Here is a 17,520-nt window from a genome sequence, read left to right as displayed (position 1 = left end):
ATTGCCCACATAGGAGATTAAGATGAAAGAGAGACAGCACATTGAACAACATACAATAAAGTCGCTTGTACCGATGCAGTAGACAGATGACTAATATCAATACAATTACAATTCTACTACAAATTACTAGCTACAACAAAAGATATACGATATCTGATAATTCATGTTTTTCATATGCCAGTCTGAGCTACAGCAAAATGAAACTGAGGAATGAGAAAGGCAAATTTTAGCAGTGGAATGAAATGCTTTACTTCAGCCGACTTGAAATACTAGTCTGCCCAACGACTGCTCAATAGTCTGCTTGAGCAGACTTGAAAGAGTCTTCTCAACGACTGTTCAATATAGTCTGCTTGAGCAGACTTGAAATAGTCGGCTCAAATAGTCAACGTGTTCCTAACATGTTTCGACACCGACACGAGCCTCGATGTGTTCATGTACACAAAATGCACATGGGTACGTAATGCAGATGGGTACATAATGCATGTGGGTACGTAATGCAGATGGGTACATAATGTACATGGGTACGTAATGCATGTGGTACACACTAGTGTGCGCATGTAGGACAGCACACTGCACACTTATTCTTATAACTCGTACAGTACACTTCACAGAGCACGGCACTACTCAGGACAGACACAGCACACATCAGCAAGTGTCAGCACGACACAGCACATACCAGCAAGTGTCAGCACGACACAGCACATACCAGCAAGTGTCAGCACGACACAGCACATACCAGCAAGTGTCAGCACGACACAGCACACACCAGCAAGTTTCAGCACGACACAGCACACACCAGCAAGTGTCAGCACGACACAGCACAAACACATACCAGCAAGTGTCAGCACGATACAGCAAGTGTCAGCACGACACAGCAAGTGTCAGCACGACACAGCAAGTGTCAGCACGACACAGCACATACCAGCAAGTGTCAGCACGACACAGCACACACCAGCAAGTGTCAGCATGACACAGCACACACCAGCAAGTGTCAGCATGACACAGCACACAGCAGCAAGTGTCAGCACGACACAGCAAGTGTCAGCACGACACAGCAAGTGTCAGCACAACACAGCAAAAGTCAGCACGACACAGCAAGTGTCAGCAAGACACAGCACGACGTGAGCAGAGGAGCTACCCACCATGTGGTCAGCAGGTATGTGGGAGATGCTGCTGTACTGGTGGGGGGCGGTCATCATGCCAGGGTAGTGGTAGGGCCCAGCGCCCCCCGCCACGGACGCCGCCCCTGCCGTGTTCCACAGGTCACCTCCACCATTGCTGCCACCTTCTGAAACAAGGCAGCTTTTAGTTGCCACACACGACACTACTACACGACACACGAGTCTCTTACACGACACACACGACACTCTTACACGACACCCTTACACGACACACACGAGTCTCTTACACGACACACCGAGTCTCTTACACGACACACCGAGTCTCTTACACGACACTCTTACGCGACACACTGAGTCTCTTACACGACACACGACACTCTTACACGACACACACGAGTCTCTTACACGACACACACGAGTCTCTTACACGACACACGAGTCTCTTACACGACACACACGAGTCTCTTACACGACACACGAGTCTCTTACACGACACACACGAGTCTCTTACACGACACACGAGTCTCTTACACGACACACACACACACGACATCACTCACCAGACCATAGTAGCAGTATGGTCTAGACAGTATGACCCATATATATTCCATCAGTGTACTCACCAAGACCATACTGGCAGTATGGTCTTGACAGTATAACTCGTATACATTTCATCAGTGTACCCACCAAGACCACACTTGCACCACCATCACTCACCAGACCATACAGTATGGTCTAGAGTCTAGACAGTATGACTCGTATATATATTCATCAGTGTACCCACCAAGACCATACTAGCAGTATGGTCTAGACAGTATGACTCATATACATTTCATCAGTGTACCCACCAAGACCATACTGGCAGTATGGTCTAGACAGTATGACCCATATATATTCATCAGTGTACCCACCAAGACCATAGTAGCCATCAGCGTAGACCCCGGCGCTGGACTTAGGTGAGGGGTAGCGAGGGGAGTCCTGCGTGAAGTCGTCGCTCCCGTACTGCACAGCAACAATTCAAACTAGCGTCAGTAATCCCACTAAAGACTATGAGATGTTACGCGGCCTAAGCCAATCAAGAACAAATCGTAATGGTCATTGATATTTGTACGTAATCTGACAATTCAAACTCGTGTCAGTAATCCCACTCAAGACGATGAGATGTTACGCGGCCTAAGCCAATCAAGTACAAATCGTAATGGTCATTGATATTTGTACGTAATCTGAAAGAAAACGTGTTAATATGTGCAAAGAAATTAATGAATTTAGGTAAGTCATTCTGCCGCTGAGACTAAAAAGCGTTCGGATTACTCCTACACGCGCCGCTTGTGCATTAGTTAGGACAAAATTTTGTGCATTTAAAGTCCTAAATAAAGCCCGTCCGCAAAAACCAGCTCGTGGCCCACGTTGTTCGAATGTAATGCTGTACCATTAATGAAGTTTTAATTTATGAGCAGTTGGAGAACTTGTATACAATGATTCATTTTCTTACTCAAAATTATACCAAAAATATCAACAACATACGAGGCCTTAGATATCGCGGCGAAGATCACCAAAAGGGGTAAGTAATATTCCATTCAGGTGTAACCACATCAACGTAAATAATGCAGTAACCGGTCAATAATCGCTGGAATTACTACGTAACAAATATACGTATCAATATATGGAGGAGCCACTGCAAGTAAAGTCTAGTTGAGAGCGACCACACCGCAAGATATACTATATGGAACCGTGGCAGGTCACAGGTAGATGGTAAATAATCGATTGAGTGACAACATTAATTTAAATATACGTATCAATACATGGAAAAGCCACTGCAAGTAAAATATAGTTGAGAGCGACCACACCGCAAGCTATACTATATGGAACCGTTATACTATATGGAACCGTGGCAGGTCACAGGTAGATGGTAAATAATCGATTGAGTGACAACATTAATTTAAATATACGTATCAATATATGGAAAAGCCACTGCAAGTAAAATATAGTTGAGAGCGACCACACCGCAAGCTATACTATATGGAACCGTGGCAGGTCGCAGGTAGATGGTAAATAATCGATTAAGTGACATTAATAAAAATATACGTATCTATATATGTAGGAGCCCCTGCAAGTAAAGTCTAGTTGCGAGCGACCACACCGCAAGATATACTATATGGAACCGTGGCAGGTCGCAGGTGGTGCCCGCATCAAACAATTCCTCGAAGCTGCCATTAGCATACCAACCTTGCCCCCTTCCTGATCACAGTCTGCCCAGTGATGATAACTCTAAGATCGCTTCTTTGCCAATACTTCATCCGTCGCTTAACTCTATATAAAATAATAGCTTTTATACTCAGAATACAAACGGAGAAAATGCCCTACATATGCGCGTTCCGCTAATTCATTTCATATAATGCATGGAATTATATTTTTAATTACAAGAAACTAATTGATACTAACTTCGTGATTTTTCGTGTGGGTGTTTCAAACCAAGTAACGAAATTCATTAAACGCGTGAACGCCAGCGGACAAACATCGATAGACCGTAACGTGTTCAATATGGCATGAAAGCGATGGAACGTTACAATACCAGTGTTACTTCACTGTACCAGTGCTACTTCACACTGTGCCAATGCTGGACAACCTGTATCAGTACTGTACTAATCAACCTGTACAGTATTGCTGACCATCATGATAAACATGGAGCAAACAGAATAGGTATTATATGAAATCAATTACGGAGCATCCTACCAAAGCGTAAGGTTCCAATATAAAAAAAAACAGCATGACTTTAAAACGTCAATGAAAACATAGATGTTATAACTTACATATCCAGCAGGAGACGTTTGGTCCATGTAGGAATTGTAGTACGGTGACTTCTGATTCAATCGAGCTTGTCTCTTATTTACTACGTAAGGGTTAGGAGCTTTACCCGGAGCTGGACGATGCGTCGAGCTGTTATTGTTGTAGCTCTGCGAATTGATGAAATCAAAGCTGAATTGACTATCTCTTTTCGCGAGGCCGGAAGAAGTGATAGAAGGATAGCAGTAGTTGCCCGCTGTGTAGGTAGCGTGAAGAGGATATCCTTGCGGCATCATGCCATACACATTCGAGCTGCCGTTCTGCTCATTCAGTAGAGCTTGCTGCAGCTGAATCATTGACATACGTTGCTGCTGCTGCTGCTGGTACATGGGACTTTGATGATGATGATGCATGGCACTTTGTTGATGCTGCTGATGCATAGGACTTCGCTGCAGCTGATGCATGGCACGTTGCTGCTGCTGCTGCTGCATGGCACTTTGTTGCTGCTGCTGCTGCATGGCACTTTGTTGCTGCTGCTGATGTATAGGACTTCGCTGCTGATGATGCATGGCACTCTGCTGCTGCTGATGCATAGGACTTCGCTGCTGTTGATGAATGGCACTTTGTTGCTGATCAAGCATGGGACTTTGCTGCTGCTGATGCATGGCATTTTGTTGCTGCTGCTGCTGCTGCAACGCACTTAGCTGTTGCTGATGCATAGGACTTCGCTGTTGCGGAGTCGCCGGACTTTGCCGTTGCTGTGGAGTTGTTGGACTTTGACGCTGCTCATTTATTTGACTTTGCTGCTGCTGTATAATCTGATGTTGCTGAGTCATTTGAATTTGTTGCTGCTGAGTCATTTGACTTTGTTGCTGCTGAGTCATTTGACTGTGCTGCTGCTGCTGCTGGGAATTAATGTTAATTTGCTGTTGTGGATTAGCTGAAGTTGTTTGCAGTTGACTCAACAAACTGTTGGTCATGAGGTGTTGCTGACCAGGACTGCCCCCCATGCCCGCTGAGGGAACATTACCACTCGTAGGATCTTGATGCCCAACTACTTTCACGGGACTAGACTCTTCACTGGGTGGCGTCCAAGGTAACAGAGTCGATGGTTGGTAATTAGCAGGCAACGTATGCGATGGTCCGTAGCCATTGGTCGTATGGTTGTCACCGATAACTCTCATGGTTCCCAAGTTTGAGCTTTGGCTAGCACCGTTCTGAGGTGGAGTGTGCACGTTAGGCTGGATGAAGAACTGTAGATCTGCTCCTACTTGAGCCATTCTCATCCGTCCGCTATAATTAATTAGGCCGCCATCTTATGATATATTACAGTCAAACAAAAATACTGAGAATAATGTTGGATCAACTTTTAAATGAAGTAGAAATGAAGTTATTTGTATATAGATTCGTCGACAAAATTCTAGAAATCAAACTGTGTTTATGTTCAATATACTGTAAAATATATAGAATGATATTTACAAATATTTGAAATCAAGAAATGACAAAAAATTCTACCAATGATATTATAATAGTAAAGGGTACTCGGTGAAGGCAGTAATTGAGCTATCAAGTACCTATATCCTATACAAAATACAATTGATGAAGGATAATAGAAACTGGTAGTTCAACAATTGTGTAGCTCGTTAGTGAGAAATTCTGATAGTCGTTGTCATGATTATTAGCGCTCTTACTGCAATACTATTATCCCCACAGTAAGCAAGCATTACGAAACAAATAAATACATTATACAATCAATATACGAGCAACTACTGACTCATAAATAGAACACATGCAGACGTGTATGATAGAGGATGAAGCTACCCGAAATAACGCGGGTACATTGAGCATATTTATATTAAAACTACTCACTAAAACTACTCACTACTGAAAATACACATTACTCACTAATATATCAACTATTGACTCATAAATAGAGCGCATGCAGGCGTGTCTGATAGAGGATAAAGGTACCCGAAATAACGTGATTACATCGAGTATATTTATATTAAAACTACTCACTACTCACTGAAACTACTCGCTACTAAAACTACTCACTATTCACTAATATATCAACTACTAACTCATAAATAGAGCGCATGCAGACGTGTATGATAGAGGATGAAGCTACCCGAAATAGCGCGGTTACATTGAGCATTGTGAGCGGTGCACTAAATTTGAGGTGGCAGCTCCGCAAGAACACGAGATGATGTCTCTGCAGCCGAAGACACGCGCAACATCCCTTGCAAGAAGGGACAAGGCATGAGAGAGAACACGGAGAACTCAAGGGGAGAGGGTGCAAGCAAAAAGAAAAGTCAATGATAGAGGAAGAGATGGAAGGCGGTCTTGGAAACTGTTGCCGACACTCGCCATTGGTCGGTGAACAACAAGCCACGCCTCTTCTTAAAGGGGATAATAGAAATTACACAGCTTTTTCAGCTCTCGGTGGCTCCATTGATCCTTGTTCTTAGGAGATGAGAACAAGAGTTGCCGGACCATCGCATAAGATGAGATCGTCAAAGAGCGCCTAACGCGACCGTAAGCCGCGACCTGGCGACCACCCTCGGCATCACGCCGCCCTGCCTGCACGCGCTATACCCTCAACTTATTACTGTTGCTCAGTCATGCATGTACAACTTATAGTATAATTTTATAGGTTTTATAAAAGGTATAATATATTTTATAGGTTTAAAATATAAAAATATGTAATTTTTATATTTTTATAAACATTTTATGAACTAAGCAACTGCTATATATAATCTATACAATTTTACATTACAAGCATCTATAGTACCTATACTATAGGGTGATTCAAAGAAACTTCCTATTTTGTATCTCGCGCCAAGCAGCCAGATATTGTGGTTAAAACGCGAGGAGTATTTTATTTGAAAGGCAAGGTCATGAAGTTTTGTGTCCCGCCTAGTCAATTGCTACTGTGCATTAGACAATCGAGCAGCGTGCGTTTGCTGTCGAGGCGTACTTTTCTAATGGCCGTTTTGTAGAGCAGATGCGACTTCTTTGGCCGGCCCGGTCTCCCAATTTGGATCAGTATGATTTTTCTTATGAGATTATCTTAGATGAATTGTTTACAATGACTGTCCATGAACATTACATTATTTGAAGTCCAACATACGCCAAGCCATCGTCAACATACCCGTCAATATGCTTCAGCGAGTTGAATGAAATTTCAAAAATCGACTAACTGAATGCATTAACGATATGACGATATGGGGTCGTCTTTTGTCTGGTGTCTTTAAAACTAAGTGATACAAAATCCAGGTAATTTATTTATCAATAAAATTTTTATTGCAATGACAACTTTTCCAGTTATTTTTTATCGAGCTTTCAAATTAGGAAGTTTTCGTGAATCACTCTGTATTACTATTCTGAGTATTCTCCGTACCTATATTTAAGAAGCCATGCAACACCATATAGCCTATTTTTTCCCCTAGAAAGTGATATTACCACGCATCTATAACCAATAATACAATAAATACTAAATCTACATACTATTGTCAATAAAAACTTATACATTAAAGAGATGAATAATGTTATAATGCTATTTTTTAGTGGTAAAATATGTTTTGAAAAGATCAGCATTGAAAATACATTCACCGCGACGAGTCTCCGTCCCTCATAATCCCGGCATCGAAGAAAATATCACATTTTCTTCCGCAAAACTTCTGAAATCTTTAATGGCTTTTCAAGGTAGGGAGGGACATCAAGGCCGCACATGAATAGATACTATTTTCTTGTGAATTAATCATTTGTTTTAACACAAATTTTACCAAAAACGTGCACACGCTTAAAGAAATTATTTTCAAATATTAAGATACCAGGGGAGGTGTTAACAATGCTTCATGTTTGTTTTAGGCTATCATCTCGTTTTGAGAAGGAGCTGTAATTAAAAGAACGCCGTAAAAATGTAACGCTCTCAAAAGGCACGCTTATTTCAACACTTGACTCAATTAATATGCTTACCATTAAATTCGATAAAAGTGGATACCAGATTACCACACCGACTATTGGTACTTGTTACTCAACTAGTTACAAGCACAATAACTCATCAAAAGCACAGCAGGCAGACGAGTTTAACACCGACTACTGGTACTAGTTACTTAACTAGTTACAGGCACAGTAACTTATCACAAGCATAAGTAGACGAATGTGGCACCGACTAGTGGTCTAGTTCTCAACTAGTTACACAGTAACTCATCACAAGCACAGCAGGGGAAGAGTGTGACACCGACTAGTGGTACTAGCTACTCAACTAGTTACAAGCACAGCAGGCAGACGAATCCGTAGACAGTCAAAAACACCGACTACTAGCACTAGTTACTCAACTAGTTACAGGCAAAGTAACTCGTCACAAGCACAGCAGGGAGACGAGTGGCACCGACCACTGGTACCAGTTACTCAACTAGTTACCGGTACAGTAACTCATCACAAACACAGCAGAGAGACGAGTGTGACACCGAATACTGGCACTAGTTACTCAACTAGTTACAGGCACAGTAACTCATCACAAGCATAAGTAGATGAGTGTGACACCGACTACTGGTAGTACTCAACTAGTTACAGGCACTGTAACTGATCACATACACAGCAAGGAGATGAGTGTCACACCGACTAGTGTTACTAGCTACTCAACTAGTTACAAGCACAGTAACTCATCACAAGCACAGCAGGGAGACGAGTGTCACAACAACTACTGGCACTAGTTACTCAACTAGTTACAAGCACAGTAACTCATCACAAACACAGCAGGGAGGGCCAATAAGCAGGAGAGTGTGGGAGGAGGCAAGGTTTTAACGCTCACAACCGAGACCGCTGAACGAACTTGACTCCTGCTACCGTGGGCTAGCGATGACAATGTGGAAGCTTCCGACCCATCACACACGGAAAGAACATTACTCACGAATATCAAGAGAAATAGGGAGTAAAATTACTTTAGTGAGCATAGGAGGAAGGAAGAGATGAGAAGCATGAGGTAGGTAAATAGAGTAAAATATTAAGAATTGGACAGGACACTGAAAAACCTACAAGAATGCTACGTTAGTTGACATAGGAAAAAGAACACAATTGTCAAGCGTGAAGACGAGTTAGGTATCACGAGCGTAACACAAGATTAGGTGATTTCATTGTTATTCGATATGAAAAGAAGATATTAGCCTTACGAAGTGGGTTAATAATAAGAAACCTTAACAATTTTCCGGTGAGGATACACTTCAGCAGATAATTGACCAACACACACTGAGAGAAATGGGCGGGTCTGGATGACCCACTTTGATGAGTCAACCGCGTCCGAAAATCGATGCACTTTTTTGGCTCACTTGCCCCATTTGTGGGTCATACTGACCCATTAAATTTCAAGCATGACTCACTTATGGCGTTAAATCGCTCTGACGCTCAGATGCTAACTACGTCTCCATGCTACGGGTGGCGTCATAAGGGATTTGACGTCACAAGTGAGTCATGCCTGGAATTTAATGGGTCAGTATGACCCACAAATGGGGCAAGTGAGTCAAAAAAGCGCATCGATTTTCGGACGCGGTTGACTCATCAAAGTGGGTCATCCAGACCCGCCCATTTCTCTCAGTGCAATTTAACAGTAATACATTTTATCTCTCAAAAAATTGTCTAAGTTTAAAAACTGAAAAAGATTATAAAATTCAGAAGGAAGCTGGACCTATACTGCTAAGGTGTGAGAAGATTAGCCGAAGAGTAATAGCCTCGCGACCCACAAGGGACCAGACGTAAAAAATAAAACTCTACGTGGGCTCTCCGGAAACTCTCCAATAAGCTCGCATCCACCCTGAGAATAAGTTAGGAACACAGGTAGTCGGAGTTGTAGGAGATACAGAAGCAATTCTCTAGGGTACGCCGGCAACGACAAAAACAATGGCACCAAGCCCCGTGACTAAAGCTAGTCAGGTCAGAGCTTTAGAGCTGAGCTAGATATTCACGGGATGGCAATGCAAAAAACGAACTTCACGACACTGAAGTGTAAACAAAAAAACTAGTGTACGTGCTTAGATGTTGTTTGGCAGGGAAGATTCCAGACAGGATTATAGGAAGCTATTGTTGCTACTGGACCCATCGTCACTCATGCGAAGACACCTCGGAAACCACTGCACTGGAAGCCAATACTGAAGGTTATACTCAAACCTTACTTGAGTATGTATTAAATCATCTGTGTGAGATGTATGGGACAAGTGCGCATGAAGTATATACCTGGTATGTATAAAGAGTAGGTAAAGAGTGCATAAAGTGCATGAAATAACAAGTAGTATGTAACAAGTGCACGTGGCACCATCTACGAATCAAGTGCATGAAGTAACACGTACGAATCAAACTCACAAAGTAACAATAAAGTACGTATCAAGTACACAAAATAGAGAACCGTATCAATTCCAAAAAATAGAGAGCAGTATCAAGTGCACGAAATAAGAAGCAGTATCAAATATGTAACAAATACTTACATGCGGTTATACAAGTACAAGTATTTATCAGGTATATAGAAATGTAACCCTTATAAAACGTAATGAACGTATTATTTGTAAACTAGAACGTATAAGGTATAGAAGTTATAAGAACATAATGATTTACCAGAACAATTGCTTGTTTACTTGAAATTTATACAAGTGTATAGATTTCAGGTGCATAAGAATACTTTAATGTAGAATAACGTAAGAGTGTACACGAACGTGTCTTGTACTAGTACAATTGCATTTTTTGAGTATAGTATACTATACAGTAAAGTAAGCTTCGAGTAGATAAGAATATATTTATGTGAAATATTGTGTGAAATATTATTATAAATAATTAATGTTTCGAACGTATTGAGGATATATTCATGTGGAGGAATGCATTAGTGCACACGGACGTATAGAGTGCAAAGGAATGTATAGGTTAGCAGCATATATTAATATATTATATTCATGTGGAGGAATGTATTGGTGCATACCAACTTAAAGAGTGCATAGGAATGTATATAGTTCTGCAGTATATATTAATACAATATATATTAGCGTGGAAGAATGTATTGGTGCACACGGGCGTATAGAGTGCATAGGAATGTATAGTTTTGCAGCATTTATCAATATAATATTATCATGTAGAAGAATGCATTAGTGTACAGTAACTGTACACGGACGCATAAAGTTAATAGTAATGATTAGGTGCATAGGACGACACCTTTTGCAGCATATATCAATTTAATATAATAATGTAGAAGATTACATTAGTGTACACGGACGTATGAAGTTGATAGGAATGATGAGGTGCATAAACGACACCAAGTATGTGCGCGCTCTGAGATACGCGAGTCTCGGGCCTATGGACAAATTCGCCACCCCCATGTCGGCCACGTGGGAAATTTTCGTCACCACTCCAGTGCAACTTTCGCTATTTAGAAGATAATTATCAATAATAGTTCATAGTTAACTAAAGGGTAAAATCTCAAGCAGGCAGAGGCAGGCTACTTGCAAAAAAAAGAACTAGTAGCGATAAATTTTTGTGTGAAATGTCCAGTCTGTATGAAGACTGGACAACCATAAATGTTCAAGGATGCAGTCCGAAATAACGCAGGGCAAATATATATATCAGAGAAGAGGTTCAGTCAGTCCAGTGGTCTGAAAATGTACTCGGTTAAACGATATTTTTCTATTCTAAGTCTCTATTTGAAATCGATTTTTAAAGTCTATTTCAAGTCGAAGCACCTAATGGTACAGAAAATTACCATTAAATGGTGTATGTGGTAGACTCACGAATCCGTAGAGTCAAAAAATAATAGTTGACTATAATGTTCAATAAATTTGTCTAGCCGCAAAATAAAAACACGCCTTACAGTTCACACCACTTCCCAAGTATCAAAATTTTCGCAAACACTTATTTTCACTCAAGATTTTTGTTTAAGGCATCTATAAATTGAATAAACAATGTATACAAGTTATCATTTTCTCACTGCAAATGCAATTTAAAGTCAACACGCTCTTGACTTCACAAGCCAGCTTCGGTAAAAAAGAGTGTCACATAAAATAATTATAATTATTAATTGACACAATAATTGTCACAAGAGTGTCACATAAAAGACACAATAATTGTCACAAGAGTTATTCACGACGCGACAATTACTAGACCAAGATCCAGACCAAGGCACTTCGTCCAGACCTTAGCACTGCACTAGCGGCGTCTCGTTAACAAGTAAATCGTGAACCGCACTCTCACCTCACGCATGTATGGCTCACACCCCCACCATGCTTAGGGATAACCTTATTCTTGTAAGACATAACCCCACCCCCGTATTAGTATCCAATACTCACCTACCTGACCGTAACACCCTCCCCCCCACCGGGGCACCTCCCATAACATCCTCCCCCACCGGAGCACCCCCATAACATCCTCCCCCACGGGCCCACCGGAGCACCCCCATAACATCCTCCCCCACCGGAGCACCCCCATAACATCCTCCCCCACCGGAGCACCCCCATAACATCCTCCCCCACCGGAGCACCCCCATAACATCCTCCCCCACGGGCCCACCGGAGCACCCCCCATAACATCCTCCCCCACCGGAGCACCTCCCATAACATCCTCCCCCACTGGAGCACCCCCATAACATCCTCCCCCACCGAAGCACCCACATCCAGCCTACCTCTGCATGCTTAAGGGGCTTGCTTCCACCCCCAGTGGCGCTAGTGGTCAAAGGCTCGGGTTAAAAAAATCTGAAGAAAAATCTTCCGAAAATTTAGCTTAATATCTTAATTTAATTAATTAATTTAATCTCCCGATGAAGCATGCATGCATTCCTGGGACTATATTTCGGATAAATTAAAATGAGGCGAGGCTAGGGCGTTCAAAGACAATAGCGATTGGTCGGCTGATTTGGAACTCTGAACGGCAATTGGCTTTTGGGATGACGCTTCACGCGATATCATTGAATTAACTCAACTTATAACAAACTTATTTCTATTGAAATAGATATGATATGTTTCAAAACATGTGCACCAAATGAAACCGATAGAATTTAGATACCCAAAGGTGAAAAATATAGACACAAACGTAGGGCTAATTAATAAAAGGTAACTAGTCTAAGTACGAATACATACGTAAATAAAGGCGCAAAATACCATTCAAAAAGTTCAAGCGAGTTTCATCTTCAGTTGTCGTCTTGGTGACGGGGAGGCCGCGTCCGGAACCCAGCTTAGCAATGGATTAGTGACCAGCTAATTAGTTTTCATATTTTCGGCCCCAACTCAACTTCAAGCCTTTAAAATCAATCAAAAATGACATGGTATCATTGTTAACTAGTCAGCGGACGACATTAGGGTGCATACGAACCAATTACTTGGATGATGAATAATGGACTGAAGACTTGGATGACGAGTAATGGACTGAAGACTTGGATGACGAGTAATGGACTGAAGACTTGGATGACGAGTAATGGACTGAAGACTTGGATGACGAGTAATGGACTGAAGACTTGGATGACGAGTAATGGACTGAAGACTTGGATGACGAGTAATGGACTGAAGACTTGGATGACGAGTAATGGACTGAAGACTTGGATGACGAGTAATGGACTGAAGACTTGGATGACGAGTAATGGACTGAAGACTTGGATGACGAGTAATGGACTGAAGACTTGGATGACGAGTAATGGACTGAAGACTTGGATGACGAGTAATGGACTGAAGACTTGGATGACGAGTAATGGACTGAAGACTTGGATGACGAGTAATGGACTGAAGACTTGGATGACGAGTAATGGACTGAAGACTTGGATGACGAGTAATNAGTACAGCTCACCATCAGTACAGCTCACCATCAGTACAGCTCGCCATCAGTACAGCTCACCATCAGTACAGCTCACCATCAGTACAGCTCGCCATGTTTAAAATTTTTGAATTTACTATTTTCTCCAATTTATGTGATTTCTAAGATGTAATACAAGACAAAATGGAGTGGTTCTTGACATGGAGTGGAGTTCGGTTCATGAAAACCTACGATAGTAAACTCCGGGGTCGGGTTTGTTTTATGAACGGAGATGGCTACTCCAAGTCAAGAATTCTAAGCCGACAAGGGGGTGCTTGCTTATACGAAGCTGAGAATAAGTAATAATGAAACTTAAGACATTAAGCCGTGCAGCTGCGACGCAGCACTTCACAAAAACACCCAACGCGAAAGAGGTGAAAAGACGTCCGGCTGCTCAAAGCAGTCGAAGAATTCTCAGGTGTGAAGACAAGTCAAAAAGGTGACAAAAGTTCGGCCTATGCGTGTCTCAAGGGATAAAAAACAAACAAGTACGCCTCGGCCCAGGCGTGATGATCATTAGGAAGGCAGGACTCAGGTATGGGGATAGAGGCATAATCCATTTACATGCACCACATCTCGGGCAACCGCGAGGTTCAGGTAAACAAATTCCTAAAAAGATCCTCCGCACAAGAGATAAACATATATCTGTTCAACACAACGCTACATCCTTCTACCACTGTTTCGTAACTGATGCCATCAAATAATGTTAGTTTTCATCAAGATTTTGTAGGCATCAGCTAACGAAGCTAAACAATGACGAGAGTACGAGATGTGCAATTTCTAAAAAGATTCTTTACAAATAAAATTGCTTTCCGCTCGGGAAAATCGGGCGGGGATTTCAAGCCAATGAGAAATTTTCTCGTGCACAGCTGCTTCATATAAAACTAAATAATGCACAGCTGCTTCATATAAAACTAAATAAACAAGTGTACGGTACGGAGTATATATCATATGAGGCATCACTCATTAACTGCTCGCTCACACACCAGCAGATAAAGTTCATAGCCGTCATAAGCGCTAGCAATGATGCTCAACGAGGTCTGCATTAATAACTTGTATAATGTATATACATCAGTTATACTATCTGCATCACGAACTTGCATATACACGCAGTAGTATGCTATCTGCATAACTAACTTGTTAATGCACGCAGTAGTATACTATCAGCATATAACTAACTTGTAAGTGTACTTGTATGTTTCTAACTCGGAAAGAATGGTGTGAGCTTGTCCAACAATCAATGAATTTTTAATATATATATTTTACTAACATTTTCAATTTGTAAATCTTGTTCAAGTGAGTATGGCGGACCATTTCAAACTCCATTACATTCGGACGAGCTCTGGAAACATAGTCACATTTATGCTGAGCGTTTAACACGCTATAAATTAAGGGGCGCGTGAATGTGGTGTGTCAAGCAGCTATGTATAAACATTTATAAAACATGCCAAATTTACGAAAACACAACACTGATTGCTCCGATATACACAATAAAAGATATAATTATTCTAATATATTGACCTGCAGCTGAGTGTATACTGTATATATAAATGCGGACAAACGTATATACTGACACGCGTATACTGCCCAACAAAAGCGGTTGCTCGGAATGCACGCTGCCATGGACGCGCCTATTCAGAAAAAAATTAATGGGTAAAAGCCTAAATAACGAGAGAGAACGGATGTAGCAGCACTGATGCACCAAAGCCAAGCTGTGTCAAGATGACCCACACAAGAGCAAGAAGTGCATCATTATTTAGACAATGACCGTGCATAGCTCTGAGTGCAGGACCCAGGGCGAGGTATCGTCCTCGGTCAGCTGCCATTTCGAACGCTCAGGAGCGCATGAAATAACGTGCAGTCATCCGCAAAATGTTGCCGGGGCCTGACGCTACAGCGGACGACAGTCTATTTACGCTCTTGCAAACCTTAAGTTTTAGAAGTCATTCACGGGCCATATGATATCTGCCTGCAATTTGTGAATGAGCAGTGATGACAGTGTAAAGTGTGGAGAAATTTATTACGCAATAAGTACGTAACATAACGTATATTAAGTACACTACGAAAGTCATGCGGTATTTTACGTAATTTGTTGGAGGCATTTCAGAAGACAGGAGGTTAGGAGATTCTACCAGGAGGTTAGTCCTGTGTTGCCCAGGATAACAGCGAATAAGAATTTAATAACTATTAATAGTAATAGCTGCATCATCCAGATTTCAGAGAATAATTTCTAAACTAGAGCATTTAAATTGGAGAAGGGCCTGCTACAATCAGCACTCAGAATGGAATAATCAGCACTCAAAAATTTATAAGTGAGGAATTTAAAATCATTTCACTTTTTCGATTTGCTCTCCTCCAAACCGGTTTGTAATAATGCATGATTCTCCCATTGAAAATAAAATTCCAGGCTAAAATCATGTCGTGAAGTGATCGGCAAGGCATTGTAGGTCCGCGCTCGAACAGCCTTTAGATATTGATAATGTCAGGCTTCCAAAACACAAACTTACACAGATATATAATTGATAAAGATTTAATCTGGTTAGAAATTTAAATATATTTCCATTCGCTCCATGGCATAATTTGCTTGCGTGAAACTCAAGCTACTGTATGGATATCAATATTTTATTTCGAAAATTTAACCGTAAGAAAAAAAAAAGGTTGTTTTTGAAACCACTAAGGGATCGGCTGTGTTAACTTCAGTAGACTATAAACTGTCTGCGGTTTCCGTGGCGGTTGATCACGCCCTGAAAAACAAACATACTTATAATACCGCGTCAAATGGAAGACGTGACCACAAATCGTGCTGTCTAACTCAAAGAAGAACTCTTTAATCGGAGAATCCGGGCTTTGTCGTCGGTATATTCTTTACTCGGCAAGTCAGGGCCTTTCTCAGCTATAAACTCTTAATCGGACAAGCCAGGGCTTTTCTCGGCTATAAACGCTTAATCGGACAAGCCAGGGCTTTTCTCAGCTATAAACTAAAACTCTTAATCGGACAAGCCAGGGCTTTTCTCAGCTATAAACTCTTAATCGGACAAGCCAGGGATTTTCTCAGCTATAAACTCTTGATCGGACAAGCCAGGGATTTTCTCAACTATAAACTATCAATCGGACAAGCCAGGGTTTTTCTCAGCTAAAAACGCTTAATCAGACAAGCCAGGGCTTTTCTCAGCTAAAAACGCTTAATCAGACAAGCCAGGGTTTTTCTCAGCTATAAACTATCAATCGGACAAGCCAGGGCTTTTCTCAGCTATAAACTATCAATCGGACAAGCCAGGGCTTTTCTCAGCTATAAACTCTTAATCGTACAAGCCAGGGATTTTCTCAGCTATAAACTATCAATCGGAAAGAGCTGTTCTCACAGGGTTCGTACCGGTATCTATAGAAACAAAAATTCCATGACTTTTCCATGACTCTCCATGACCATCAATATAATTTTCCAAGACTCGTATACGACAGGTTTAGTATGTTTGAAAGACTAATCGTGCATATTCTATCATTTCCTACAATTGATAAATAGCAAACGTGTGAATGTATAGCTCTTCATGGCTCTGCAAGGGAGGCATGGCTCTTCAAAGCTGTTTCCCCCATATTTGACACATCGAAGTCTTTTGAGCACAATGTATATATCGCCATACCTTCATACTTTCGATGGCGAGCAAGCCAGTCACGGGGCGCATGCCGGAGGCCTGCTTTGCCATACTTCACACTTAGTTCATATTCCTTTACATAGGTAAGAACACTAGAGTGCATAAGGGCCTATGAAGTTAAGTGCTCAAAGCCATAGCGCCGGATGTCCACT

General features: G+C 41.6%; 1 protein-coding gene across 1 annotated transcript in view; it reads right to left on the bottom strand.

Moving 5' to 3' along the window:
- LOC108678828 (transcription factor 12) overlaps positions 1-17,520 on the bottom strand; it is a gene marked incomplete in the record, with an annotated part of 69,093 nt that overhangs the window by 20,134 nt on the left and 31,439 nt on the right. Inside the window, 2 exon segments of the mRNA XM_047880593.1 lie at positions 1,143-1,288; positions 2,033-2,123. Coding sequence (XP_047736549.1) covers positions 1,143-1,288; positions 2,033-2,123 — 237 coding nt within the window.

Source organism: Hyalella azteca, unplaced genomic scaffold, assembly GCF_000764305.2.
Source record: "Hyalella azteca isolate HAZT.00-mixed unplaced genomic scaffold, Hazt_2.0.2 contig5640, whole genome shotgun sequence".
NCBI classification, from domain to species: domain Eukaryota; kingdom Metazoa; phylum Arthropoda; class Malacostraca; order Amphipoda; family Hyalellidae; genus Hyalella; species Hyalella azteca.
This window is presented reverse-complemented; position numbering and strand designations above follow the sequence as displayed.